At 44.6% G+C, this 27,714-nt stretch overlaps 2 protein-coding genes across 2 annotated transcripts in view; both read left to right on the top strand.

Moving 5' to 3' along the window:
- Positions 1 to 19,114, top strand: part of Mfe2 (peroxisomal Multifunctional enzyme type 2) — a 61,859-nt gene extending 42,745 nt beyond the window's left edge. Inside the window, exons 24-30 of the mRNA XM_075681390.1 lie at positions 1,590 to 1,784; positions 2,887 to 3,025; positions 3,929 to 4,059; positions 15,463 to 15,600; positions 16,581 to 16,722; positions 17,304 to 17,434; positions 18,818 to 19,114. Of these exons, the coding sequence (XP_075537505.1) occupies positions 1,590 to 1,784; positions 2,887 to 3,025; positions 3,929 to 4,059; positions 15,463 to 15,600; positions 16,581 to 16,722; positions 17,304 to 17,434; positions 18,818 to 18,904 (963 nt within the window). The 3' untranslated portion in view covers positions 18,905 to 19,114. The remainder of the gene's footprint in view (positions 1 to 1,589; positions 1,785 to 2,886; positions 3,026 to 3,928; positions 4,060 to 15,462; positions 15,601 to 16,580; positions 16,723 to 17,303; positions 17,435 to 18,817) is intronic.
- Positions 19,115 to 20,610: 1,496 nt separating this feature from the next.
- LOC142572341 (E3 SUMO-protein ligase PIAS2-like) overlaps positions 20,611 to 27,714 on the top strand; it is a 152,428-nt gene continuing 145,324 nt past the window's right edge. The window contains exon 1 of the mRNA XM_075681378.1: positions 20,611 to 20,724. Within this exon, the coding sequence (XP_075537493.1) occupies positions 20,701 to 20,724 (24 nt within the window). The 5' untranslated portion in view covers positions 20,611 to 20,700. The remainder of the gene's footprint in view (positions 20,725 to 27,714) is intronic.

Below are 27,714 nucleotides of genomic sequence, written 5' to 3'. Positions count from 1 at the left end.
ATTTTGGTTAGCTTACAAAGACCAACTTTTGTGGGTGCTGCTCTAAAGATATATAGAGATAGACAGTGGGTAAGTAGTATTTAGCTATTTACGATGATGTATCACTGCCATAATGTGGAGAAAATGTAACATTGCACAATATTGGCCATGGTCCAGATCTGTGAAGAGCATGGTTTTCAAATTTTGCCTGCGTGCTGCCATGAAAGTTGCTAAAACTTGAGACAAATATCTTCGCCCTAGTTGATACTAAAACATTTATGAGAAGGGCTCAAGTTTGGGCCATGTTGGTAAATTAGTAGTACTTTAAAAATCTTTAAGAAATCTATTGTCTTGAAAATTCACAAAATTAGGTCTATTGATTTGAACTAATGTAATGTGGAAAAAGATTTTCCATCATTCTTGTTGTTTTGGAATTACAAATCAAAAAATGTGACCAAATAAACTGTATAACTGCTGTGACATACGGGGTCTACGCATGCTCGTGGTTGCAGGTTCCTTTCTTTTACAGCACCAAAATTCTCTAGGGTTCGGAAAGTGAGGATTGGCAAAACAGAAAATTTATGGCTGAAGACATTCGGCACATTCTTGCACAGGAATTGCAAAATATGTGGATGGGCACAACGCCAGAACACTGGGGCATTGTCAGATGGCTTGGAGTGCTTGTTCTTCATATAGGGCTTGCAAGCGCTTGTCCTGTGTGCAGGTTGTTAGAAACAGAGTGCAGAGAATGCGAGGGAATTCTTTATTGCCAATTGCAGGGTAGTGCCTTAATCACTGGGGGAGTGCTCATTGGAAATTGCAATGAGCCAATGCTACATGGTCAAGGCAACTAACACAAATTGAAAACATTGCTCTTCGCAGATGTGGAGGGACAAAATCTGGAATTTGGCCAATATTGGGCAATGTTCTATTTTCACAATTTTCTCCACACCATGTAGGTGATACTCAGTGGTAAATAGTTAAAATCAATACTATTTACCACAGTCTATCTTTAAATACTTTTGGAGCCTTAGCCACAACAGGTTTTTTTTTTTTTAAGCTAACCAAGATTCAGATTTTTTTTTTAAAGTTAAAAAGCACTTGTGACCAGCTGCTTCTAATTTTTTTCTTGTGTGTGATAACAAACTTTTTTCTTGTAAAACCAAGATTTATTTGGTTGTCCTTGACACTCAGGCAACAAAACATAATTTTTTGATCAAAGTTAGATTGTCACCGGACATGCCTGTTCGGTTGAACTTATCTGAACACGGAGCTGTATCTTTTAGTAGCTATCAAAAGGTAGGCTTTTCCACAATGCCAAGTTGTCTAGTCGTTCATCACGTCAACATTTCAAAGCTTGAAACTGAAAATAAAAGGAGAAACACCTCGGTTTACTCATACCCTGCACATTGTTTGGGAAATAGTGCTAGGTTCTTCCTGAAGCTGGTTATTGTGGAAAACAAAAAATGTCATATTCTTGCAGATACACTAGGTTATAAAGTACACAACATTGCAGTGACCTCTAAAGCAGTCTCAGCACCTATTTTCTGCTTGCTAGTCTCGCGCGGTAGAAGCTGAAGAGAGTTGGACTGTGCTTTGCTGGCTAACAGGCATTCATGACTGGCAAGATGAAGATCACTGGCAACGTGCTGGCCAGCCAAAAGCTTCAGGAGCTCTGGGAGCAGGACAAGGAGGAGAACCCAGAGGACGAGCTGGCTGCAATTGTTCAGTCGGCCAAGGACAATGAGGCAGCTGCAGCTGCAGCAGCTAGTGCTGACGGGGAGAGGCCACCACCTCCAAATGAGGTGAGCAGGTAGTAGTAAGGGGAGGCATTGGTCTTGGACCAAAAATCGTTATTAGGTATGCTGCTGAAAGCCTGTACATATATGTAATATTGTGTGCTTATTTCGAAAATGAGGTCCTTTATTTTTTTTGTTGCAGTAGACTTTTGTTGCAATATTGTTGCAGAAGATTAAAGGAAGCTTGCATGAGATAACAACCAATGGAGATAAACAAAAGTAGACCTCATATTCGGAACAAGCACTCAACATACATTACATATATATATATACAAGTTTTCAGCATCATACCTCAAAGAGTGAAGATTTTTTAAATTTTGTATTTAAAACACATGTCCCCCCTTAATTTCTTTATGCTGTGCTGGTTCCACATTGCCAAAAGGTTTGTATACTGCTTGTTCATGTGGCCAAACGACAACAGGGGTCTTACTTGCATTCCATAATAGCTTTGCCACAACACAGCTGTGTAAGTTGGTGAAACATACACAATGTATTATGGGGAAGAAAAGTTAGAATTGGCGCAAGTGCTAAGTGTAAATAACATGGCATTATTTAGTATGTTTTGATGGCATCTCCCAGACACCAAAAAGACACTGGGACACCAAAGCTGGAATGCACGACCAGTTCGGGTTCCAGTTTTGGTCCCACTGTGATGCCCTGTAAATGCTGCATTGCAGCTTTATTATAATCTCAAGTGCTCCCCTGAAGCCTCCATTTGACGGTATTAGTACCTTTACTTTTGCTTGCTAAATAATCTCGCCATAGTACATATCTGTATTGCAATAAAGCTTACTAAAACACATCTGTCAGTATAGAACGCATATATGAGTCTTGTCAAAAAGATGGCATATGGTCTTGTAACAAAAACGTATTGTTATCCTTCAATCATCATAACCTTTCTGCTATACTGCTAGTTTCACTGTAATGAATATGGATGATATATCTGTGTTCTTCAGCAAACAAGTTCGTTGATATAATATCTGTATTTCTTACTTTCCTGGGATACTAGCAGTACAGTCAAGTCAAATGCTTGTGTTTTTGGCATATTTTCTTGAATATGTGTTCTTTATATACATATATACTTTTTTTTTTTCAATTTCCTTGGCAGCCCCCAAATACAATCAAGTCTGACTTCATCTTTGGCATCTTCATTGAGTACCAGAAGCAGGAACCGCAGATAGCAAGCATTGTCAAAACCATCTTCCACTGGATCATCCTCAAGGATGGCAAGAAGGCCACTGAGTGGAGTGTGTATTGACCTGTGCACCATTCTCCAACTGCGGTGTTCTAATGACTATGCATGCTGTGATGAACCAAGATCGTGCTTTTACATTTTGAGGCAAGGATACCAGTGAAGATATAGAGCATGAGCGGTTGCCTTTTATATGGAATGAGATTTCCTTGCCACATTTAAATATTTCAAACTGTTTAATTTTCTTACTCAATATTTTACATTCCTGGCTCATGGGGATCTATCGGAATAATTTGCTGGCACCAAGTTTCAAAATAAGAAGGATGTACGGTGCCCTAAGATCAGATATGACTTGCAAAGTGAATTTCTTCATGGGACCAATTATTTGCAGACTGTGGGAGCTTTGTGAAAATTATACCTAAATGAAAATGAGGCTGTTTATAGTATTGCATGTATTTGAAGAAGGGGAAGCTAGTACATAGGAAAACTATGTATAATATTTTCGTTTGTCCTGACAAGCACTTGACATACAGTACTTTGCTGCCACCCTGAAGCTCAGACATTTCTGAAAGTATTATAGCTTTGCTGGTGCTATAAGTGCAGCTGGTGATCGCAGCAGCCATCAGGATTCTTGTGAAAATGAAAAGATGCTACCTGATACATAGGCTATGGACCTTACCTTGCTGATTATGTAGTGCTAACTTGAATTACTGCTGTGTGAACTAGGCAAGTGTAGCTGTTGATGCCTTTATTAGAGCACTAGCTTGTGGAACTTAAATATGTCAACTTGGTAAGCACCCCGAACACAAGCCAGAGAGCGCCCGTGGTGTCCAGCCTTGCGTTTTGTTTGCTTTCCTCTTTGTTTCTTTTTTCTTCTTCTTTTTGCTACAATGGCTTCATTGTGTGGATGAAATTGTGTTTTTGATGCTTACAACATCACTGGTTCCTGCATTTACAGCTGTGGATTTAAAGAATGGCAAGGGAGATTTGTACAAGGGGCCTCCAAAAGGCATCAAGGCTGATGTTGCCATCACCATAGATGATGAGGATGTGATTCAGCTCATGCTTGGAAAGTTGAATCCACAGAAGGTAAAAGTGCCTTATATAAAAGTGGCTCACTGGAGCAAACTATTCCATTCTTGAATAGTTGTTGGAAAAGCAGTCCTTTTAAAGCAACTCTGTCTCGTAGGATTTTTAGCATCTTTCAACTTATGGTCTATACGTTGTGATCAGTAATGAAGCTTTAGTATTTACTTGTCCCTTTGTATACCATTCTCACCATGGTATATGGAATGAAAAAGCTTTGGGCATAACCTTCTTTATCACTCTTCTAATGTCTCCTATTTTAGGCTTTCCTTAGCTCCGAAATTTAAATCTTATCTATTTAACACATACTGTGTGCATCAATTCTGTACTCTCTACAGTTTATTGATGGTGTGTGTCATCAGAGAGTCCCACACTACACTGGCATACTCAAGGATGGACCGCACATAAATTTTATACAGTAGTATTTATGTGGACTGATTGAATGCTTTAGAGATTTTAATATAGAAAACCTAACATCTTTCCTGCCTTGGCAGTTACTTAGTTAATCTGTTGCTGCCATAGCAGTTCTGCAGGGTACCAAATGCCTAAATATTTATGCTTTGTTTATTACATCATTATTCAAACCAAGAAAAATTTTAGAGGCTCTTTTTTCGAGTAGATGTTGCCTTGACTGGTTTCATTACATTCATCTGCATGCGCCATTTAGTGCACCAATAATTAATCTGATCAAGACCATTCTGAATTAAGTTGGCATCCTCCATACCAGAATCACCCTATATGCAGCGATCCACAAAGAGCCTCTACTGCGGTGTCAATGCTTCGTTAATATTATTCCTGTATGACAAGAACAAGAGAGACGCCAGGATGGAGCCCTGATGTACACCTGACAAAACTTCTTGTGGGCATGACTGAACCTGTTTACTACAAACTGGTGGCACTGTGTCAGAGCATCTTTAACCCATGAAGCAACGAATGGGTGAATGTTATATTTGAGCATTTTTTTTTTTTCAGTGAGCCAAGACAGGGGTATTGTATCGGATGCCTTTCTGATGCATTCCACTGAAAGCTGTTTATCTAAAGCAGATGCAATATTGTGTCTGAATTTCGTTCAATGTGTAATGCAAGCAAACCTGTCACAGAATCCATCTTGGCAGGATGCAGTCAGACAATCGGAATTCAAATGTGCTGGAGTGCTCATGTATAGAATATGATCAAGGATTTTGCATGCAACATGTGTGAACAATATTGGTTGATAGTTCTAAATGTTGCTTCGCACGTCAGGCAAAGAGACAATACCTGTTTTCCAGTCATCAGAGAGAGAAGCCTCCAGTAGCAATTTATCAAAATTGACTTCAAGTACTTGGATTGTGAGGCGGCGCATGATCTGAAAAGGAAGGTAGGCAAGTCATCCGGGCCCCGAGCTTTGGAAGGGTCAGGCCCTCGAAGAAATGATTCAATGCCACACACGCTGATTACAGTGTCATTCATATCACCTATCGCTTCGAGTAGCATTGGTTCTTCGGCAGAAGACAGGATTGCTGGAGTAAAAACAGAAGTAGCTATTCAAACATTCTGATTTCTCTACATCTTTAAGAACTGCGACGTCAACATCTACATGAGTAGGGGAATTTTTACTGCTTCATTGCTGTTCTTTTTTTTTTTCATGTTTCCAAACTCTCGGTTTTTCTTAGAATTGTGACTGCATGGCATCAGAATAGTTCTTTGGAATTACCGGTTGATTTTCTAACTTCTTGAGATGTCTCTTTCCTTTGATGGTGTTTTACAAAAGGTGCACTACATTCTCTGCCTCCTGCGGGAGCTGGCACAAGCTTTTCATAAACCAGGGTCTACTTTTGCATTGCCATTCTGTCAGCACCCACAATGGGACATATCACTCTGACGATTCAAAGATTTTTTGCCTAAATCTTCTATTTGAAGAAATCAGCATTTTATTTTTATTTTTAATTCCGGGGCAGTCAAAAGTCATCTGTAGCCCTCAACTGGAGCATCTATTACAGCCAAGTGGCACTTTTGGGACATAAAACTCCACCAGTTAATATAGCATTTTTCAGACAGTTTTCAGATTCGTTTACCAACCAGAAATGCAGCACTAAACTGAAGAGGCTGCACACATTATTCTGTTATTTGCTGCTAGTGATCTGCTTTGTCTGAATACGTGGTGGTGTCTGATCACATGGTGCCATTGTGGGTGGCACTGTATGTACTCAAGCACTGCATTGCTTTAGTATGGGATGCTAAATTAAAAATAATGTTCCCCTGGAGCCCTATTCTTGATTGATAACTTTCCAGGATACTTTCACTTCTATGTGTGTGACTTGCGCAATGCCCCACTGTATCGATGGGCGTTCTGCCCTCTTGCAAACCAGTGTCTGCTGGAAGTGACTGTTACAGAATATGGCCCTCTTATTTTTTCTCAGACAGCAGATGGCAGCATAAGCTGATCTTTCATGAGTTACTCTATAAGCTATCTATAAGCAAAGCGTCAGATAAAATGCGAAGTTTTCATAGATTGCCTATAATTCTCCTTAGGCATGCATGTGATCATGGGTCATGTTGCGTTTCGCCTGCGACACGTGGTTTTGCCGGCGCGACTGCGGCGGGGCGGCAGACATTTTGGCCCGATCGTCGTCGCCGCAACGCTCATCGGCAGGTGTTTCCAGGCGCGACTGCGGCGATGCGACCGCAAAGGATCACCCTCTCATTCCAGTCATTGTGCCCGAACCAGGCAATGCGAAAGCAGGGATCATCCTCTCATTATAGTCATTGTGCCCGACCGGCAGCGCTACGACAGGGTGCTACGAGATCGTGCTCGACATGGTGCTACGGCAGCGCTACGACAGGGTGCTACGAGATCGTGCTCGACATGGTGCTACGGCAGCGCTACGACAGTGTGCGTCACCATTAGCCCATTGTACATTCACGTGCTCGTCTTTTGAGGGGTTCCTTCTTGCCCTCAACTGCGAGAGTATAAAAACAGCTGCCCCCGGACGCCAAAAGGAGGGCTCCGATTTCTTCTGTTGAGTAAAGTGCTCTCCCGTCTCTCTACTTCGGTCAAACTGACCGCCAACTCTTTGCGATGTTAAAATAAACAAGTTGTTTCGTTGTTACCAGTCGACTCATGCTTTGCCGGGACCTTCGGATGCTTCCAGTTGTACCCCAGGCCGCCAGGCCAACGCTACCCTTGGGGCTTGCGACCCAGGTACAACCACGGGCGTCAGCGCCGAGTTCCCAACAGGTCGTACCATCGGTGCGATCCAAACATCTGGTGGCAGCGGTGGGATCGCCTCCGACTTCAAACAACTGTCTGCCAGCGGTGAGATCGCGACAACGGAGGCCAGCAGCGAAGAGATGCAGTTGACTGTATGCTGAGCAGCTCATCGACGATCCGGGAGCAGTGCAACGAGCCCTGTGTGATGACTGGTTGCCTGCAGCGGAACGACTGCGCTGGACTCTTGGCTGCGAGGTTTGGTGAGTGCGGGACTTTCTTCTTCTGAGCTTTGCCAGGCTTTTTGTTAGTGTCAGAAACAGAGCTGGTAATTGTGGTTGTCGTTGCTGCCGGGTTAGTTTGCGGCAAGACAATAGTAAGCAGTAGAGAAAGCAGCATTCAGAGCAGCCATGGATTTGAAGTCGTTGCGCAAACCGAAATTGTTGGAGCTTGCAAGAGAGTTGGGTCTGGATGTCTCAGACAAACTCAGAAAACCAGAACTGCTAAAGGCTATTCTTGAGTTAGAGGCTGAGGATGACGAGCTGTCGGAATGCCTTGAGACCATGGAGGAGAGGGAGACTGCAAAAAGACAGGAGCGCGAACTTAAAGAGCAAAAAGAAAAAGAAGAGCGCGAACTTAAAGAACAGAAAGAAAAAGAAGAGCGTGAACGTAAAGAACAGAAAGAGCGAGAGCAACAAGAGCGTGACCGTCAACACGCTTTGGAAATGAAGCGTCTTGAGGTAGAGATGGAACGCGCTCGTAATGGAAGTCAGGCACACGGTGCAGGAGAACGCGTATTGTTCAAAATGACTGACCTGATGCGGCCGTTTAAGCTTGGAGAGGACATTGGTTTGTTCCTGGTTAACTTTGAGCGAACGTGCGAGAAGCAGGGGTTCTCTCGGGAAACGTGGCCACAGCGCTTGCTCACTTTGTTACCCGGCGAGGCGGCTGACGTAGTCGCTCGCTTGGATAGAGAGGAAGCAGAGGATTTCGACAAAGTAAAATCGAGTCTGCTAAAAAAGTACCGGCTGTCTGCGGAGGCGTTCCGTCGGAAGTTTCGGGAAAATGAGAAAGGCAAAAGTGAGTCATATACAGAGTTTGCGTATAGGCTTATGTCAAACATGCAGGAGTGGCTCAAAGAAGAGAAAGCGTTTGGTGACCACGATAAAGTTCTGCAGTGTTTCGGGCTAGAACAGTTTTATAGTCGGTTACCGGAGAACGTGCGATACTGGGTCTTGGATAGGCCAGACGTTTGTACTGTGGCTAAAGCCACTGAGCTAGCCGAGGAGTTTGTGACGCGTCGAGCTCGCGGAGCTAAGGACGGTCAAAAGGGTGAATTTGGCTCGAAGTTTGAGAGGCCGAAGTTCACACCCATGAGATTAAAGGGGGACACGCGTAGTGCGGATGCGAGTGAAAGCAGTCCGACCAGACGTAAAGAGACGGCGGCAGCCAAACGCAGAAAGCGGTTCGAGATGAGGCGAGCGGGCGTTTGTTATACGTGCCAGAAGCCGGGTCACTTTTCGGCGCAGTGTCCGGAAACAACACCAAAAGTTGTGTTTTTTTCAATAGGCAGCACGGACGAGAACATGAAGCTTCTCGAGCCTTACATGCGAGACCTCCTCGTGAACGGGAAAGAGTGCCGAGTGCTTCGCGATTCCGCAGCTACGATGGATGTAGTTCACCCGTCTTACGTAGAACCCCATATGTTCACGGGCGAGTGCGCATGGATCAAGCAAGCCGTGGAAGCTCATAGCGTGTGTCTGCCGGTAGCAAAAGTGCTTATTGAAGGACCTTTCGGAGCGCTTGAGACGGAGGCGGCAGTGTCATCTATGCTGCCCCCCCAGTACCCGTACCTATTTTCAAACAGGTCCGATCACCTCCTGCGCGAGAAGGGGCTTTTGTTTGGTGAAGCTAGTGTTCAGGCCTTAACCAGATCGAAGGTTCGGGAGCTCGCTGCAAAGGCGGTAGTTGCGGGGCCAACGTTATCAAGCAACGAAAAAGGGTCAGAGGCGCAGCAAGCTGATATTCCGAGCACGCCCGAACTGAATAAACTTGAGTCTGTAACGTTAAAGGCGCCAGATACTGGAGAGGAAACGCCCGACACGGGAAAGTTAGAAGAGCTATCTACTGATTTGCTCATCGCGCCTACGTCAGACGGACTTGATAGGTTGCTAAAAGTCAGCCGGTCGGCTTTGATAGCCGAGCAAAAGAAGGATGGTAGCCTAGAAAACATACGCTGCAATGTCAAAGAAGGTATCGCCAGGAAAACTGCGCGTTTTGTGGAAAGAGGTGGAGTCCTGTACCGGAAGTATCTAGACCGCAGAGGAGTGGAGTTCGATCAGCTGATCGTGCCTCAATGCTATCGTCAGGATCTGTTGCGCTTGTCACACGGGGGTTCGTGGTCCGGACACCTAGGAGTTAAGAAAACTAAGGACCGTCTCTTGCAAGAGTACTATTGGCCAGGGTGTTTTCGGGACGCAGACCATTTCGTGAGGACATGTGACACTTGTCAGCGGGTGGGCAAACCAGGGGACAAATCGAGGGCGCCGTTGAAATTGGTACCTATCATTACGGAGCCTTTTAGACGGCTCGTTATTGATACTGTGGGACCTCTGCCGGTAACAGCCACGGGGTACAGACACATTTTGACTGTGATCTGCCCAGCGACAAAGTTCCCTGAAGCAGTGCCGCTTAAAGAACTCAGCTCAGTTGAGATAGTTAATGCACTACTGTCCATATTTGCGCGAGTTGGTTTCCCTGCGGAAATCCAATCAGATCAGGGCACAGTGTTTACTAGCGCTTTGACGACAACTTTTCTCGAAAGGTGTGGGGTAAAGCTGTTACACAGCTCAGTGTACCACCCACAGTCGAATTCCGTTGAGAAGCTCCACTCCGTCATGAAGCGCGTGTTGAGAGCGTTGTGTTTTGAACATCGAACTGACTGGGAGCTGTGTCTGCCTGGGGTGATGTTTGCTTTAAGGACCGCGCCGCATGCGGCTACGGGGTTTTCGCCAGCTGAACTGGTGTACGGTCGCTCGCTTCGATCTCCGCTTCGCATGCTTCGAGAATCGTGGGAAGGTAGGGGCGACGACCCAGTCGTGGTGGAGTACGTGCTTAAGCTCCTCGAACGCTTAAGAAGGGCACAGGAGTTGTCAGGTGAAGCAATGACAAAGGCCCAGCAGAGGGCCAAGGTTTATTATGATCGGACAGCCAGGGCCCGTCGTTTTGAGGTGGGCGATGAGGTCATGATATTGCGCACATCGCTAAACAACAAACTAGACGTGCAGTGGGAGGGCCCAGCACGAATTGTTCAGAAACTGTCGGACGTTAACTACGTGGTAAGTCTGCCAGGAAAGCGGAAAGCACAGCAAGTTTACCACTGTAATCTGCTCAAACCTTATAGACAAAGGGAAGCAGTGGTGTGCATGATGGTAAACGTTCCTGAAGAGCTTCCGGTCGAGCTTCCGGGACTAGGCTCAGTGACGAACAGGGAAGACACCGGTCAAGTCATTAGTGACCTTATCAGTAAAGCACCGCTGTCGCCCGAGCAGAAAACCGAACTACACCAGCTATTACAAGAGTTTCAAGGTCTGTTCTCTGAGAGGCCTGGTAGGACTTCTGTACTTACTCATGATATAGAACTTACCTCCACAGAGCCAGTACGATCCAAGGCGTATCGGGTGTCACCCCGCCAGAGCGATATTATGGAGGCTGAGGTAAAGAAAATGCTACAGCTCGGTGTTATTGAGGCAGGTGAGAGTGATTATACCTCCCCTTTGATTTTAGTTGAGGTACCGGGCAAGGAACCTCGTCCTTGCGTCGACTACCGCAGGCTTAATTCCTTCACTAAGGATCAAATTTATCCGATCCCTAACATCGAGGAGCGCCTTGAGAAAGTTAGTAGCGCTCAGTTTATTTCCACCCTAGATCTTGTCAGGGGTTATTGGCAGGTTCCACTTACAGAAGAGGCTAGTAGGTATGCGGCGTTCATTTCACCAATGGGAACATTCCGTCCTAAAGTGTTGAGTTTTGGTTTGAAGAACGCGCCATACTGTTTTTCAAGCCTCATGGATAAAGTGTTGCGGGGACAGCAAGAATTCGCTTTACCGTATCTAGACGACGTAGCGATATTCTCCGCATCCTGGTCTGAGCATATGGCACACTTGCGGGCAGTGCTAACCCGCCTGCGCGAAGCGGGCTTGACAGTCAAGGCTCCTAAGTGCCAGTTAGCACAGGCCGAGGTTGTCTACCTCGGTCACGTGATTGGTCAGGGTCGTCGCCGCCCCTCTGAAATAAAAGTGGCCGCTGTGCGAGACTTTCCGCAACCGCGCACCAAGACCGATATTCGGTCGTTCTTGGGTGTCGCCGGCTACTATCAGAGGTACATCCCTAGGTACTCTGATATCGCGGCTCCCCTGACGGATGCTCTAAGAAAAACAGAGCCTCAAACAGTCGTCTGGGACGAGACAAAGGAAAGAGCTTTTAGCGCCCTAAAGAGTGCCCTAACAAGCCAGCCTGTGCTACGATCGCCAGACTATACAACAGGGTTCATTGTTCAGTGCGATGCTAGTGAGCGAGGCATGGGCGTTGTACTGTGCCAACGGGAAAATGGAGAAGTAGAACACCCCGTCCTGTATGCTAGTCGTAAGCTGACCAGTCGTGAGCAGGCGTATAGCGCCACCGAGAAAGAGTGTGCGTGTCTCGTGTGGGCCGTTCAGAAATTGTCATGCTATCTAGCCGGCTCGAGGTTTATCATTGAGACGGATCACTGCCCTCTCCAATGGCTGCAGACCATCTCTCCCAAAAATGGCCGCCTCCTGCGCTGGAGCCTCGCTTTACAACAATATTCCTTTGAGGTGCGTTACAAAAAGGGGAGTCTCAACGGTAACGCCGATGGCTTAAGTCGAAGCCCCTAACGTAGGAATCAGCCTCAAAATTGTTTGTTACTGATGTTTTTCTTCCTGAGGCAGGATTTTTTTTTAACATATTGCTTTTGTTTAGTGTTTCAAAGTGATGATATGCTTTCTAGTGCAATTTTTCAATTTGTGGACGCGTTCTGAGTGATGCTAGACTACTGTAAGGAACTAGGCAGTGGTATAAAAAGGGGAAAGAGCCTGGCAGGGCTTAGTGAGGGTTGTGCCGTGCTTGCTGACTGAGCGGTTGAGTTTCAGCGTAGTTCTAACGCTTGCCGGGAACGAGAACAAAAATGTGAACTCTCCCGAAGTCACTTTGCAGTGTCCCGTGCGAACCTGAACGAGAGAACGAGGCCTTCTCTGTGCGCTGCGCTCAAGAAACGTCGAGGGACGCCCGACTTCGGTTATGAGCATCATCGAGCGACATCCCTCCGGACAGCGGATGCAGTCCCCTGTCCATCGGGATCTCCTTCCCCCGGCGGGGCGGTCTGTTGCGTTTCGCCTGCGACACGTGGTTTTGCCGGCGCGACTGCGGCGGGGCGGCAGACATTTTGGCCCGATCGTCGTCGCCGCAACGCTCATCGGCAGGTGTTTCCAGGCGCGACTGCGGCGATGCGACCGCAAAGGATCACCCTCTCATTCCAGTCATTGTGCCCGAACCAGGCAATGCGAAAGCAGGGATCATCCTCTCATTATAGTCATTGTGCCCGACCGGCAGCGCTACGACAGGGTGCTACGAGATCGTGCTCGACATGGTGCTACGGCAGCGCTACGACAGGGTGCTACGAGATCGTGCTCGACATGGTGCTACGGCAGCGCTACGACAGTGTGCGTCACCATTAGCCCATTGTACATTCACGTGCTCGTCTTTTGAGGGGTTCCTTCTTGCCCTCAACTGCGAGAGTATAAAAACAGCTGCCCCCGGACGCCAAAAGGAGGGCTCCGATTTCTTCTGTTGAGTAAAGTGCTCTCCCGTCTCTCTACTTTGGTCAAACTGACCGCCAACTCTTTGCGATGTTAAAATAAACAAGTTGTTTCGTTGTTACCAGTCGACTCATGCTTTGCCGGGACCTTCGGATGCTTCCAGTTGTACCCCAGGCCGCCAGGCCAACGCTACCCTTGGGGCTTGCGACCCAGGTACAACCACGGGCGTCAGCGCCGAGTTCCCAACAGGTCGTACCATCGGTGCGATCCAAACAGTCACGACAGCTGAAAGACGTGAATGCACATATTCAAGAAACAGAACTGTCACGTCCATGATTCCTTGTGTGTAAAGTTGGCAAGCTGCCATGTGTACTTGTTACCTTTCCTGCTGATTGTCTTTCACAGGCTAACAAATGTGCAAAGCTATTGCTCAGTGCAATACATGCATTTGTGTACTTGAGGTTTCTCGAATATTATAAGTGGTTCTATCCGTTGTCTCTTTGTGATCTGATTGTGGGTGCAACGCGAATTGTGTAGTACACTCTGGAAGGCACACAAGCACCAGTCATTATGCTGAAACCTTCGATGAGTCATGTATAAAAGCCAATACGCTCGACCCGCAGATAGTCTCAACAATCGCCAACTTTGTTAGCCACTATCGTTCTGCTCGAGTATTCCTTGTTTTGCTGGGCACAAGTTCGCCCAATAAATAGTTCAGTTCATAACTCGCAGTTTTGACACTGCATCATTCTTTGTCACTACAACGGGACAGTACGATCCTGTGAATGACACGAGGAATTGCATGCAATCCTACATTGTCTGAACTGAACCCTCCCCCGCACAACTTTGACTCCACTTACATGTCACGGGCTTGCGCAACTTCTGCAGCACCACGCTTTTAAAAAAAATTTGTTTTTTTTTTTAACATCCTGTCCTACTGCAAGAGCTATCAGTGTGTCATGTGACATTGATTCTGCAATTTAACTGAGAAGAAACCTGTAAACACCTATATTTCAACCAGCACCGTCGAGGAACAAGAAGCAAAAATAATAACAGTGCCTCTGCCAATTACACTCTGTCGGGCGGTTCCTGCGAAGTGTAGACATGACCGCAAATTGTTGCTTCTCTGCAACATGGTGGAGCCCGTTTTGACCATGTGAGGGCCCTTGGCAAACAGCGGCGTGTGGAAAACAGTGGTGCAACTCTGGCTCCCTGAAGGGAGCCTATACAGTAACTCTAATCATTCACTTTTTTTGGGCACACATCACCAATAAAAAGATCAAGAAATTTGGGGTGTCATTTGACAGCATGAGAAACAAAGCACATCAAATAATGGTTCTGGCCTGCTTCTTTCAGCTTAGGGCAATGCAATCAATACTTGAGGAGTGAGCATTCGAACAAGAGAATGAAACCTGTTGCATACACAGTGTGGGGCTCTTTTATCATTAACAAGTACTTCCAGAAGCACTAAATCAGCATTATTGCTGCCTGTGCAAATGAAAAACATTATTCAGAGGAGGACAGAAACAGTTAGCTAAGAAAGCAAGAAGAAGAAAGCATGAAAATTGTGCATATGAACAATTTTACCGCAACATGCATGAAAGCTTTTGCTGTAGTGGAATGCAGTGTTGGGTGATGCAACTAGACATGCATAGTTCGAGCATAGGACCTACATTTTCAGTGATAGTGTTCATGCCAAATAGGCTACCTATCCTAGCATTGTACCTGCGGAACCAATCTGCTTGTAAGAGGACTGATTGTTGACCATGGTTGACTTTGCTGGCTAATGGGCTATTGTTGCAATGCATGTATTGAACTGGTTGCTTTCATATATAGAAATACATAGGTGCTACAGAAAATGTCGTATTGTATTCGTTGTTTAGGCAGTATTAGCTGTTATAAAAGAACCATGCCAGAAATTAAGTTTTCCCTCAATATTAGCAAGCATATTGGAAATGGGGCTGTGTAATGCCTTGCTACATTGGCTTACAGTGTGTACATAGACACTTTATATAACTTTCAGTATAGTTTGCCAGCCTATTGGTTGTGTAGCCAATTTTATGAGCAACAAATCTGGGCTAATTTTCTGTGTTTTATAGGATTGATTATGTAGATGTCGTTTCCATATTGAAACCATGCGTAAAAACCAATTGCTGGCATGCACAGTTCATGGTTTGTATTTACTTGAAGTACAACCAGTGCTGCTGTTAGTTTGTTCAAACGTTCAGTGTTGAAAATTGCATTTGAGAATTGGGAAAAGGTATGTCAGTTGCCCAGCTATACACTGGAAATAACATTCATTTTTACTTTCATTGTTGTGACTGGTGTCATCATGTCGGAGACATACTCTAAGTGAACTGTGCTGTTATTTCTTTGACACAGGCATTTATGACTGGTCGTCTGAAGATCCGGGGCAACATCATGTTGACGCAGCGCTTCAACCTGTTGTGGCAAGAAATTCTGAAAAGTGGAAGAGTGGTTGAATTGAAGTTGATGAGCCCCCTACTCTCGGATGGCACGGTAAATTGTGTTGCCATGCAAAAGGGCACACTTTCCTTTGAAAACTAGTAACTAGCAGTGCTATCCGCAGGTCCACTATGATGGGCTGCAGTTGCTCAATGGCTAAAGTGTTCCATTGCTGATCGTGAGGCTTTTACTTCGACTGCTAGCTGTAGTTGCCTGCATTTCAAAAAGGCAAAATACAAAGTGCTTGCCAAATTACATTCCTTTCCTGATTTGGTAGAAAGGGCTTTAATATGGGATAGGGCCATGGTGTGCAGAAGTGGTTATGCTGCTCCAAGTCTGTCTTGAACCACGTAAGCTGGAAAACTGGTTCCAGTGGCTCATTCTGAAAGTGTCTGACAAACTTGCTTTCTTCGCCTAATGCACAATCATCACACTGGATCACTTGGAGGTCACAGCAGCTGGGGTAGATGTCGTGTAACAAGTCTTGGGCTCGGTGTTTTAACCTGAAAGCAATGCATGTGTATTCAGATATAAGCAGAAACCATCATATCTTCAGCTTATGTATGCATCATTTCTTTGTGTCTAGCTTTACAGGTCTTTTGGAAAGCTCTGGCTAGTCCCATTGCACAACTAATTGGAGACATATTGTCATGAAAGATGTGATTCGAAACTCATGCATCAATGGGCTAATCATTTGTATCATGAACAGCCCAGCTTTGAATTTGGCTTTTGACACAGACTTTTTTCTTAACACCTGCAATCAGTTGTGGACATCCAGCTTGCGTGTTGTATCATGACTTCGTGCAGCAGGCGAGACTTCTGCTGTGATACAAACAAGTGGTATTACATTTTAACCACTTAACTGCTGTGATTTCCGTGACAAGTCGCAACTTGTAGCAATTAATCCTGAATTCCCCACTATGGTGTCCTTCATAGCCTATAGTGTGTCAGTGGGGTTCGTATCAATTAGTTAATTAATTGATCACACGGTGTTAGCTTCACCTTCCTGTTTTTTTTTTTGTTTTTTTCGGCAGCCCCTGAGCAAGGAGCTCTGGAGTGACTGTGCCTTCTTTGTGCTCACTAAGAAGTTGGCTCACCTGCCAGATCTGGCACCTAAGGTGCAAGCCATTTATGAGTGGCGGATTCTCAAGGATGGCAAAGAAGCGAGCAAGTGGAGTAAGTACGAAGAAGGGGAATTGACTGCTCATCCGTTCCTACACAGCTAAAGGCACTGGTCACTGCAGACATTCTATATTTTGGGGAAGTTCACCGTTGGCTTAATCTTTGCTTTCTTTCGTTGAGCTTGCAAGTTCATTTGTTCAATAAAACATTTTAAATCTTCCTAAGTCAGAGTTTCATGCAGTTAAAGCTCTGTGTGCTCTCAGGGTTAATGTAATCATATGATTTACTAAACCATTTAAATACAGGTTAGAGAGAATGAAAAATTGCGCTGGTCAAACATTCAGATGCAAGGTCTCAATCGGTACTCTGGGACATTAATAGTATTACTTTGGTTGGTGCCAGATGTTATAAACATTTTAGTCCTTCAAACTGTTTTGTTTATATATATTAAATTCATAACGTTTCTGTGTGTGGCACACCTTACCCTTTTTTCATTGACCTGGAAATAACATCGATGTTGGACCAGCAACTACTAGTTTGTAGAAAGGTGATAAGTTCTAAGCGAGCAGTTATGTCTCTTGCGGCCGCCGCATGGTAGACCAGACGTGAAATGTTCCATTTCTTCACTGCTCTAGCACTGGACTTGAAGAATGGCATTGGTGCTGTGTATCGTGGAAGCCCCAAGGACAAGCCTGCAGATTGCGTTGTACTCATGGATGATGATATCTTTGCAAACCTTGTGGCAGGAAGGGTGATGCCCCAAGTGGTGAGTCTCGAGCTACAAACAGTACAACTAAAAAAAGTGGTTGTCTTTATCATTCGATGCCATAGGTCGTCATACTCACTCACAGATGTACTGATTCATGCTCGCTCCACATTCATTTCACAGGCCTGAGGTAGAACATTAGTGAGTGATGAAGGGTGTGAGTGACCGTGAGTATGAATGGGAGTGGCTGTCAGTGAGTGCGAGTCAACATTTGTATGCATGTGATTGAGTTCAGGAGGGGCATTCTGTAAGTGTCCACCAAATGGACATGTCCATTTCGTCTGCTGCTGAAGTTCTGAGTGACTGGACTGGGGTACACGTCATAAAAAGACAGGCACCCCCAGCCAATCAACACTTCAGCAGCAGACGAAACGGACATGTCCACTAGGTAGACACTTACAGAATAGCCCCTCCCCACTTGGTGAGTGTGAATAGATGAGTGTGAGCGTGAGTGAGCGTCATTAAGTATGAGCAAGTGTCGGTGACTATGAGTGGGCATGAGTAGGAACGTGAATGACGGTACATAGCATGCGAAAATATGAGTGAGTGAGTATGAGTGAGTGTCTGTTTATTCTGCCAACCTATGTTTATAACGTAACTGTAAATTGATCTCACAAGGACACAGTGGAGGGGATTCTCTGGCAGGTGCGACCACATCCTCTCCTCTCTCTACTTTCATTGCACTGTGTGCATGTATATAATGGAGTAGAAAAGCTGCCATTGGCAGCTGCTGATGTAATTGTAGCTCTTCAATAACAGCATGTGCTCCACTTGGAGACATTTATTTCATTGACATTGCTTTTGCCTCACAGTTGTTCTACTTGTACACACAGAGAACAAACTTTTCTGCTTGATAAACTTGGCTGGTGATGTTTCTTTTGTTTTTGTTTTCTTTTTTTTTTTTTGCATCAGCCAGTTGCCCTTTTCTGTCTTTCTTTGTTTCATGAACTGTCCTTTGTAGAAGAATGGGTGATCCATTCTGTCACCTGTGCTTTTTTTTTTTTTCCCCAACCATTTGTCACTGCTTCCAAGGGTCAAAGAAGTGCACCTGTTTTAGGTTGTGTGGAATGGCTCTGAAGTAGAAACAGTCTTAGTGCATATATTAGGCCCATTTCAATTTACTCCAGAATGCAGCTCACTTGATTTATTCAACACATTATATATGCAAGCCTCCCTCTAGTCATAACGCACATTTTATATTGTGGGTAACATTTGTAACAGTGCTTTATTTATGGGTTGCACTCGTGTTCTTTTTGAATACCAGGATGCCTACTGTGTAGCGATATGCAGCACATTATGATGAGTAAAAATGTAATCCTTGCAATTGTACCTGTGACATATTCTTTTCTTGTTGAAATTTCAATTTTTCGGTCTCTATTCCAGGCATTTTCAAAATATGTGAAGGTGGAAGGAAAGCAGGAGCTTGCTGACAAGCTTCACCCACTCTTCCTTTCTGCATCAAAGCTCTGAACACAACCCATCATAATTATTTTAGCTTAACACTTGTTATTCTTAGGGGCTGATGGGCAATATGCAATGGCGTGGCACTGATGATCTTATTTTTATAATGACTTTATTAAAACATGTCAAATATACTTATCTGCACAGTATTGTTGCCATGAACATATAGCTTCATTAAGGTTTTCATATGTACGAATAAAACTATTTTTCATTAAAGCACTCCACTTGTGTTATTGCAATTTTTACATGCTGTGGAAGTATGCATTCTTCACTTGAGCACGAATTTCTGTGTGACCAATGAGGTAAGAAGTACAGCTGGAGGTGGTGCTGTGTGCCATACAAGTGCACATAGAGGCTATTGATTAATCTCTGCTTCATAAATGAGGACAATTTTCTTCGCACCATTTTTGCACCGGCCCCTATTGAAATTTACTGAGGTAACCGAAACAATATAACTATGTACTATAGAAACACCCTGAAGCATGCTGTTTTTCAGGTGGTAACAATAAAATTAATTGGCAAGGCAGAGCAAAATGAGTATCACTTGCAGCTGCTGCAGTAGCAGAGAGCTCCCCAACACTGCATATATTGCTATTTAACGAATCGGGTGAAACTGGCAATTTGAATATGATTATTGTGCCACACCTAGCCGTAATTGATAATTTTCTTCACTACCACTTTTATTGCAACTATCCAGTTCCTCTTTTCCATTCCATTATTTTGCATCTCTGTGGCCACAGGACAGTTCAGGACTCCATGGAAAGCAGGACAGTTGCAACAGCCGAGACTTCTTCCTTTCATGTGATGACAATAAATTACTAGTTGTGATATCCTATGGTGCATCTAAATTTATTTGCTGGTTTCTAGTGGAATTTGGAATCGTTTAATATGAAAATATTCCAATTCTTACAAATTTACCAGTAAGTTTAGGGCTCTGAAGTACATTAACCTCCTGAACTGTTAGTTCCATGCAAACTTTTCGGTCCCACAACCGGAGCCTTCTTATTATTGTGTGTGATAAAGTTCTTGCAAATCATTAGGCGATTTTGGGATGTCATTTCGTTCCACAATCGTGAAATCTTACTACGACTGTGTATCGGCATGGTTTGTACACGCTGACGCCCCGGCGACGTCAAAAAATACGTCGCCTGACCGCCAAGCTAGAATTTACCAGAATGTTCTATTCACTGTAGCAAAGAGGACAGATTCTGGCTCTGCCATGATGATGATGATAGTATGTTGCTCGAATGCCGAATTTCTGTGGTAGTGTAGCGCCATCTGAAGGTGCCTAAATGAAACCACCGTGAAAGTGTTTCACAGCGGCCTTTTGAAGTTGCCAATGACCTCATGGATGGCAGCACTGTACTATAGTTAGATCAATATGACGCTCAGTCCATTGAACTGAATTCTAGGAAATATCTTCGTCTTTTTTTTAATGAATCAACGAAGTAAGCAGTATCCGAAAGCGTAAGAATGGGCAAATCTACCCATACACTGCTTTTACTGCGTTAAATTTGTCTGTTAAAGAGCTACGCATTTCAACTGCCTTTATTGGCGATGTAATACTCATATGTTACATGAAGAACGTAAGATTAAATACAATATGCAGATTACACTCGCTGTCCTGCCACAGCTAGTGAGCCTCTTCTCCTGGTCAGTGTCTCTTCTGTCATGCACTCGCGGGGCAGCCCGCTTTCGGCATTGGGCTTTCAGTGACGTAGGATTGCAGGGGGCGCTGGCGCTGCAGGGAACGCTCTTACTTCGCTTTTTTTTTCTCGACTTGTTTTGGTCTATTCGATGGGAAAATGTCCGAATTGGAAGAATATCGGGTGAGTCCTTCTTTTCCCACTTTCATTGTAAATATAACAGTTGCTGCACCGCTTGTGTTAGCCCTCAGCAGCTTCCCACGAGCGCTCGTCGTTGGTAGTTGATAAAAATGAGCAGTCCACCTGTGCGTTCAACGAATTGGGGATCTGATAGGCTTAGCAGTGGTTACGACTGAAACTTTACAAATGTTTTCGCGATGACTGTTGTCTATCGATATATTTATGACGCCAGCGATTAATTATAACAATGTTGAGGCGACGATAGTTTCCAGCGGCAGTAATTTACGGCTACGCTGCGCGCCTTAGCGTCAAAGCTCTTGACGCCATTCCGCCAAAGCAGGAATAAAAAAGCAACTTACGAGACGCTTGAATGTTTGTTTGGCGGGTACGAACATAAAGTATCGCGGTTTCATGCAGCAGTTGATTTGTTCGTACAGTTTAGCTGCAGGTTTCGTTTTTGCTGCCCTATGCAAAGCTCCCGAGCGTTCGAGTTTCTTGCGCGAGTGTCGCGAAGACACCACCGTGGTGAAGAGCCACGGACTCTGTTGACCTTTCCCAAGGAGTACAGGCCTTTCCGCGTTTGCGCTTGCTGCAGTACTTCTTCAGATTGAAACCTCGTCATATAGGCACCATGACGGTAAGCTGTCTAGAAAAGTATGTCCGGACATGCTGGTTGCTTATGAAACCGCATGAGAAGATCCCCCGATCACTGTCAGGTTCGGTCGTTTTCCTCGCTTATGGGCCACCTACGGATTCTTATACATAATTACCTGCGTGTCTGCCACATTACGCGACATCAAGTAGAGAATTTATTTCTTTCAACCGTCAGTGCCGCGGAGGCACTTTTGTTGAAATGCGTGCACTTTCCTCGCTGCCGTCCATTTGCGGTGTTCCCGTGCCGTTGACGCAGCCGTCAAAGCGGAAAATTTCCGGCGGGGAAGAACCGTTAACTCGTAGCCAGGCCGTCTGCACTGCGTCCGAGTATTAGCAGAGGAACGTGGCTCAAGAATGAAATAGCTAACGGTTGCGTTCTTTCAACCCGCTGGAGATGCAGAGTGTTGCTGTAGTGTCCCGTTCCGTCCAACTTGCAGGCCGTTATTTGGCCCGGCATCGTCTCCTCGCGGCGGCCCACTGTGGTGGCTTTGATGCTTGCGCTGCTGATTATTACTTAACTGCGGCGTTTGTTCTTATTGACAGGCTTGTTCGTGTTAACTGGAGCATTTGATTTTTTATCTTGAAACCTGTTTACAAAGTTGTTTCTTTAGACGCCCGGTACTGTGACGGAAGTTCTGTACTTCTTCTCTCAAGAAAAGAATCCCTACCTAGCGAACTTTTGCTGATATTATTATTGCACACCTACAATATGCAACGTTTGTGTTCAGAAGCAGCGTTTTTCGCCCCCTCCGCACTAAGCTAATTCGTTTACCTATTTAGTCGCGCTTTGTTAAACGTGTAATGCAGTGGTGCTGCTAACGTGGCTTCGAAACGGTAAGAGGCGCCGCGGGACCCGGCTCAAGCGTTCCGCTCGGCCATTTCAGGAGTGGAGTGGGGCTTCGTTTCACTGGCCCACTTCCATGTGAACCTTACGCATCATCCCATCATTCTGCACACAGTTAATTCGTTGAGACAGTAGTTTTTCAGTTGCTAAGTGCTTAACGCAAAGGTGTCAGTGTAGTTGACGTTGCTATGAAATTGCAAGAGACAAGGAACGCAGGAGCGTTGGAACGCTCCGTTTCATTGACCCACTCAGGGGAGAATCTCATAGTACGATTGGTTTTATACTTGTGGAACGCCAATGTTAATGGAGTCCATTGGCTTTATGCTGATCTACCTAGTGCAAGGCCATTTTCTTGGTTTGCCTTCTAGAGATCATGATGGTTTATCATTGCGTTTTTCGACGATTTCTACAGCTGTCCGATCCCTGAACTGGCTAGTGATGTTTAGTTGCTGGCATGTATTTACAGAATCTTATAACTGTGCTCTGAGCTGGCATTGTCAGTACAAACCGATGTGCTGAATGTTATTGAGTTGCCCTGCTGAGGCTGCGGACTGGCTGTGCTGATGCCTGGATGATCTTAATATTGTGATTTCAATCTGTGGTTGCAGTTGTCGAATTTTTCTGGTTTTAAACTGCTAAGACACTTCTGTAAAGATTTTAACCTTAGTTTGTAAAATACCATCAGTAGCTCCCAGGGCTCTACAATGTGGCTATGAAAGCATAGCCAGGTTTAGCTTTGTAATTAATACCCCATGTTTATTAATTAATTTATTCATTCATTTATTGCAGAAAATAAGCCAGAAAAGTCAGCTTATTCACTATTTCTGTCATCATCTAGCGTAGTAATTGCAGGCACCCTTGACACTGTCATGAAGTTCACACTGAGGTTTTTACCAATCTTTGGCAGTTACCTGACTGGGAGCTTACCACTGTTGTTCAGAAGAAAAGTGTACAATCATTGCATTCTACCGGTGCTAACATATGGGGCAGAAACTGCGAGGTTAACAAAGAGGCTTAAGAACAAGTTGAGGACCGTGCAAAGAGCGATGGAACGAAAAATGTTGGGCATAACATTAAGAGACAGGAGGACAGTGGTGCGGATCAGCGAGCAAACAGGGATAGCCAATATTGTAGCTGACATTAAAAGAAACAAATGGAGTGGGGCAGGCCATGTAATGCGTAGGGTAGATAACTGGTGGACCATTTAGAGTTACAGAATTGGGTGCCAAGGAAGGGAAGCGCAGTCGAAGATGGCAGAAAGCTAGGTAGGGTGATGAAATTAGGAACTTTGCAGCCGCAAATTGGAATTGGCTAGCACAAGACGGGAGTAATTGGAGGTCACAGGGAGGCGCCTTCATCCTGCAGTGGACATAAAAAATAGGCATGAGATGATGATGACCTTGGAGTCTGTGGTCATATGTATCCTATGTTAGACTTGCTGGCTGTAATTAAAAAAAAACGCTAGTAACTGTTTGCTCACCTGTTATTTGTCATTTTTGGCTCTTTAAGCCCCCATGAAACCAACAATTCCGTGGTAGACAATGTTACTGAGGTATCTAGTGCCACGAGGCATCATTAAAGCATGCATACAGACTATGTATGCATGTTCCATATTTTCCATATTTTTCATAGTGTCCAAAGAGCAGAGCAGCAGTGCTGTACAACATGCTCTCAGTTTTTGCACAAAGTTCTTTGACAGTATCTTGAGCACCTTTCTGCATAGCAGGCATACATCTGAATAATACCCACTGTGGTGGCTTAGTGGTGTTCTGCTAAGCAAGAAGTCACGAGATTGAATCCCGGCTGCAACGACCGCATTTTGAGGGGGGCGAAATGCTGAAGTGTCCGTGTCCTGCACATTGGGGGCACGTTAAAGATCCCCTGGTGGTCAAAATTAATCTAGAATCCCCCACTATGGCGGGCCTCATAAATTTTTTTGCACAGAAAACCCCATAACTCAAACAACTGAATAACCTGCATTGTGTTCAATATATGTCATTGAACTGAAGCATGGGGATGCTGTTATCGTAGATTCAGTACTAAAGCAGTCTTTTCATAAATGGGCGTCCATCAATCAATCGAAATTACACATTACTGTCAGAAGTAATTCTTATTAGCGATAACATTTTCTCTGTGCACTGGGGTTAGTCATAAAGCTGCATGCAATAAACTTGTGTACATACAAACTACAATATAAGACAATTGTAACATACAAAGGTCACTTTACTGGTCACAAGCTCTCTGGCACCCAGACAACACTAAGTTATTCGAACAGGGGCAGCGTATTTATATGTCCAATAACTAAAGCACGTAAAAATATTTTTTTACACCAGTGGCCAGCCATAATTTATGGATTGTGTAATGCACATGTCACAGGAGCAAAGTTAATGGCACTATATCCCCGTAGCAGTAACTCCACATGGCAATAGTGAGCTGCCGCAAGAGTAACTTTCATGGTATTCAAACTTGGTGCCTTTAGTGGCTCTGTGACATGTTGAAGCATCGAATGCATGATTGCAGCTATTTGTTGAAAGAAATACCTGTTTCGTGCCATAGAAAGTATGGTCAGTGATGGTCACTGTTATATTTTCCTGTTCACAAAATCAGATTCAATTTTGTCTTTTCAACCACTTCATCAGATATAAAAGCAGTTGACAAGAATGCTTTTAGACAAGCAGCACCTAAAAAAAAGCAAATGTCTGAAGCATACATACTATGTTTTGATGGCCTTTGGCACTCTTAATGGATAAAAATACATTTATTTAAAAAAATCACAGTTCCAAGCTAACTTCCCAAGACTTCATGTATCATCATCATCATGGCATTTTAATAAAACTTCACACACGTGCAGGTGTGTCACCAGCTTTATGAATAATAGCATTAAAGGAAAGTGAATGAGAACCTGATAATTTAAAGAAACCACTGACAAACAATCAGCCCAATGACCTGAGAGATGGCCATTGTGTCTCGTATTGAGTAGATGTCTGCATTAACACTTCGAGACTGGGTCTTGTACCCTATCCCCACTAGTGGAGGTATGCACATGACTATGTATACTTCGTAGATGGGAAGGCAATACCTCAAACTGCTTTTGCACCACGCTTGCAAACATATAATGTGCAAAGGAAAGTCAAGATGCAAATTGTAGCTATAACAGAGGCCTGAACGTGAGAGCGCTAAGTGGCACCATATGCTGACGAACCATTCTTGTTAATAAAGGGACAGTGACATGGTGCTCCTATTACGGTCAGGTTAACATTATTATTGAGAAAAGCGGGACCAATGTGGTTACACAGCCGAACCTTGATATATCGAACAGTGCGGTGATCGCAACATAGTTCGATATAGCCAGAATTCAATATATAAAATCATGTAAAAAGTGTGTCACAAACTTCCGCAAATCAATCAATGAACCAAAGGCGCAATCGGGGATCGCTGTTCGGAGCGAGCGAAGTCTGCGCGGTCTAGACCAACAGCGCGCGGCGCAACCAAACGCGCGCTCCGAACAACAATCCCCAATCGTGGTGCAGTGAATACTCACTTGAAGCTTCACACAAAGTGTTTATTTATTTGGCTGAAAGTACTGCAGCAGTGTAGCCTACTTCCTATTGGCAGCTGCTTGCTTAAACACTGAGTGCTCAACATAGTCTAAAAGATCTACGAGCGATAGGCCATTGGCGTAGGAGGACCAAAGCAGCTACAGCCTCAGTTGTAGTCAGGAGCCAAGCCACCTCGTCTGTGCACCACTACAGTGAAATGGTGCCCTCGGCGCAATCGATGTATGCAGCTGTAGTGTGCAGCAGTCAGGAACGCCCATCGCACCTGTCAACAGAGCGTACTTGGTCTAGGGTGGCGGAGTTCGATATGTCCATTTTATGTCCGACCCTTGAAATAAAAAATAAATATGCATGCGATTTTCCAGGTGATATAGAAAGCATTCGATACAAGCAATCATTTGATATACTGAGATTTGGCTGTACATACAAAAAACTGTGTTCTCACTGCACATATTAACTTCAAGTTTCAATTGAAATAGCTGCCTCTTAACCCCTCCCACGGGCAGCGACCACTATTTTGGCATTAAATGTGTGACATCAGAAAGTGCGGGGTCACCATTGTGTCCACTGCTACAAAACAATCCAAAACCACGTCTGACGGCTTGCTTTGTGGACTCTGGCACCGATTGATGCTGCAAAGGTGTCGCCGCTGAATTGTTCCCTCAATTATCGCACTGGCACAATAAACGCAGCAATAATCAGGGAATGCCTACACAAACTATCTCGGGCCACTCACCAAGATGGACGTTCAAGAACAAAACAAGACATACATGGTTACGAAGACACATTTCCAGTACTTGCAATAATTTCGAGTAATTGCAGTGCATGGCATTTGAGATTGGCTTTCGTTACTCCAAGGGAGCCGTTACTGAGAGTGCAATTCATTTCTACACCAGTTAATATTCCCTGACTGCTGTATGGTTCAGCTACAATGTAAAAAATTGATACAAATTTTCTACGGAACTGAACACACTCAAATTGTGACAGCTCACTGTGGGATGCACATAGTTTAACATGCAGTGCATAAATCAAGCTAAAGAAATGTGGTGTCGTGGTCTCTTTACAACAGCTGTGACCGACAGCGCTCACTTGATGTTGCACCCAGGCTGTGCAGGCAACCCCAAAGATGCTTTTATGAAATCTATGTTATGCAGCTTTTTTTTTTTTTTTTTCATCCCACGTGCTGTGCCTTGCTATCACAAGAACTCCCAGTGTCCATTTTCCGCCAGGCCTCCCAAGAGGTGACAGTTGACGCTCTTACCGTATGCTACTGCTTCAAACATGGGTTGTGTTTTTAACGAACCCAGCTGTGCCATAGCTCTTCGCAGGATACATGTTTTGAACGTGCGCACACAGCTAAGAAAGCAGAAAGCTTGTTTTGTATGCTCTTCTCGAATTCACTTTTGATATTTTCTCGCTTTACATTATTGAGAAGAAAAAACAGTGTTGGGCTTCGTATACTACGATGCTCAGTGTGAGCTACAACATGTGACTGCTTTGCCATGCTCTTTCACATTGTAGCTCATACTGAGCACGATAGTACCATCGTATGCCTGGGCTTCACAGCAGTCTCGTATCTGTAGCTGTTGTCCATGAAGTGGTTTGAGCAAAGAAATCCTTAATTTGGTTGTCGTCAATTTGGACTCAATGGCTGCTTAGCTAGTGTCCATATTTTGCAGAACTTGCCGTGCCTCAGGGGCAATCAGCATAACGTCAGTTGTCCAATGGTGCCATTGCCCTACCTTTAAGGGCAGGCCTTGGCAGTATACGTTGTTCTGTCTGTTTAATGCATGTCAGTACAAAAGTACAGTGAGTGAACGCTGAATCTTCAGGCGTGGGAGCACTCAGGAGAAAGAAGCAATAGACTCCAGTTATACAGTGAGGCAGTCCGAGCAGCTGATGCCTCTTGATGATGAAACGAAGGAAGAATTGAAGGTA

This window comes from Dermacentor variabilis, chromosome 2 (genome assembly GCF_050947875.1).
Source record: "Dermacentor variabilis isolate Ectoservices chromosome 2, ASM5094787v1, whole genome shotgun sequence".
NCBI lineage: Eukaryota > Metazoa > Arthropoda > Arachnida > Ixodida > Ixodidae > Dermacentor > Dermacentor variabilis.
Note: the sequence above shows the minus strand (reverse complement) of the source record. Positions and strands in the feature narration are given on the sequence as shown.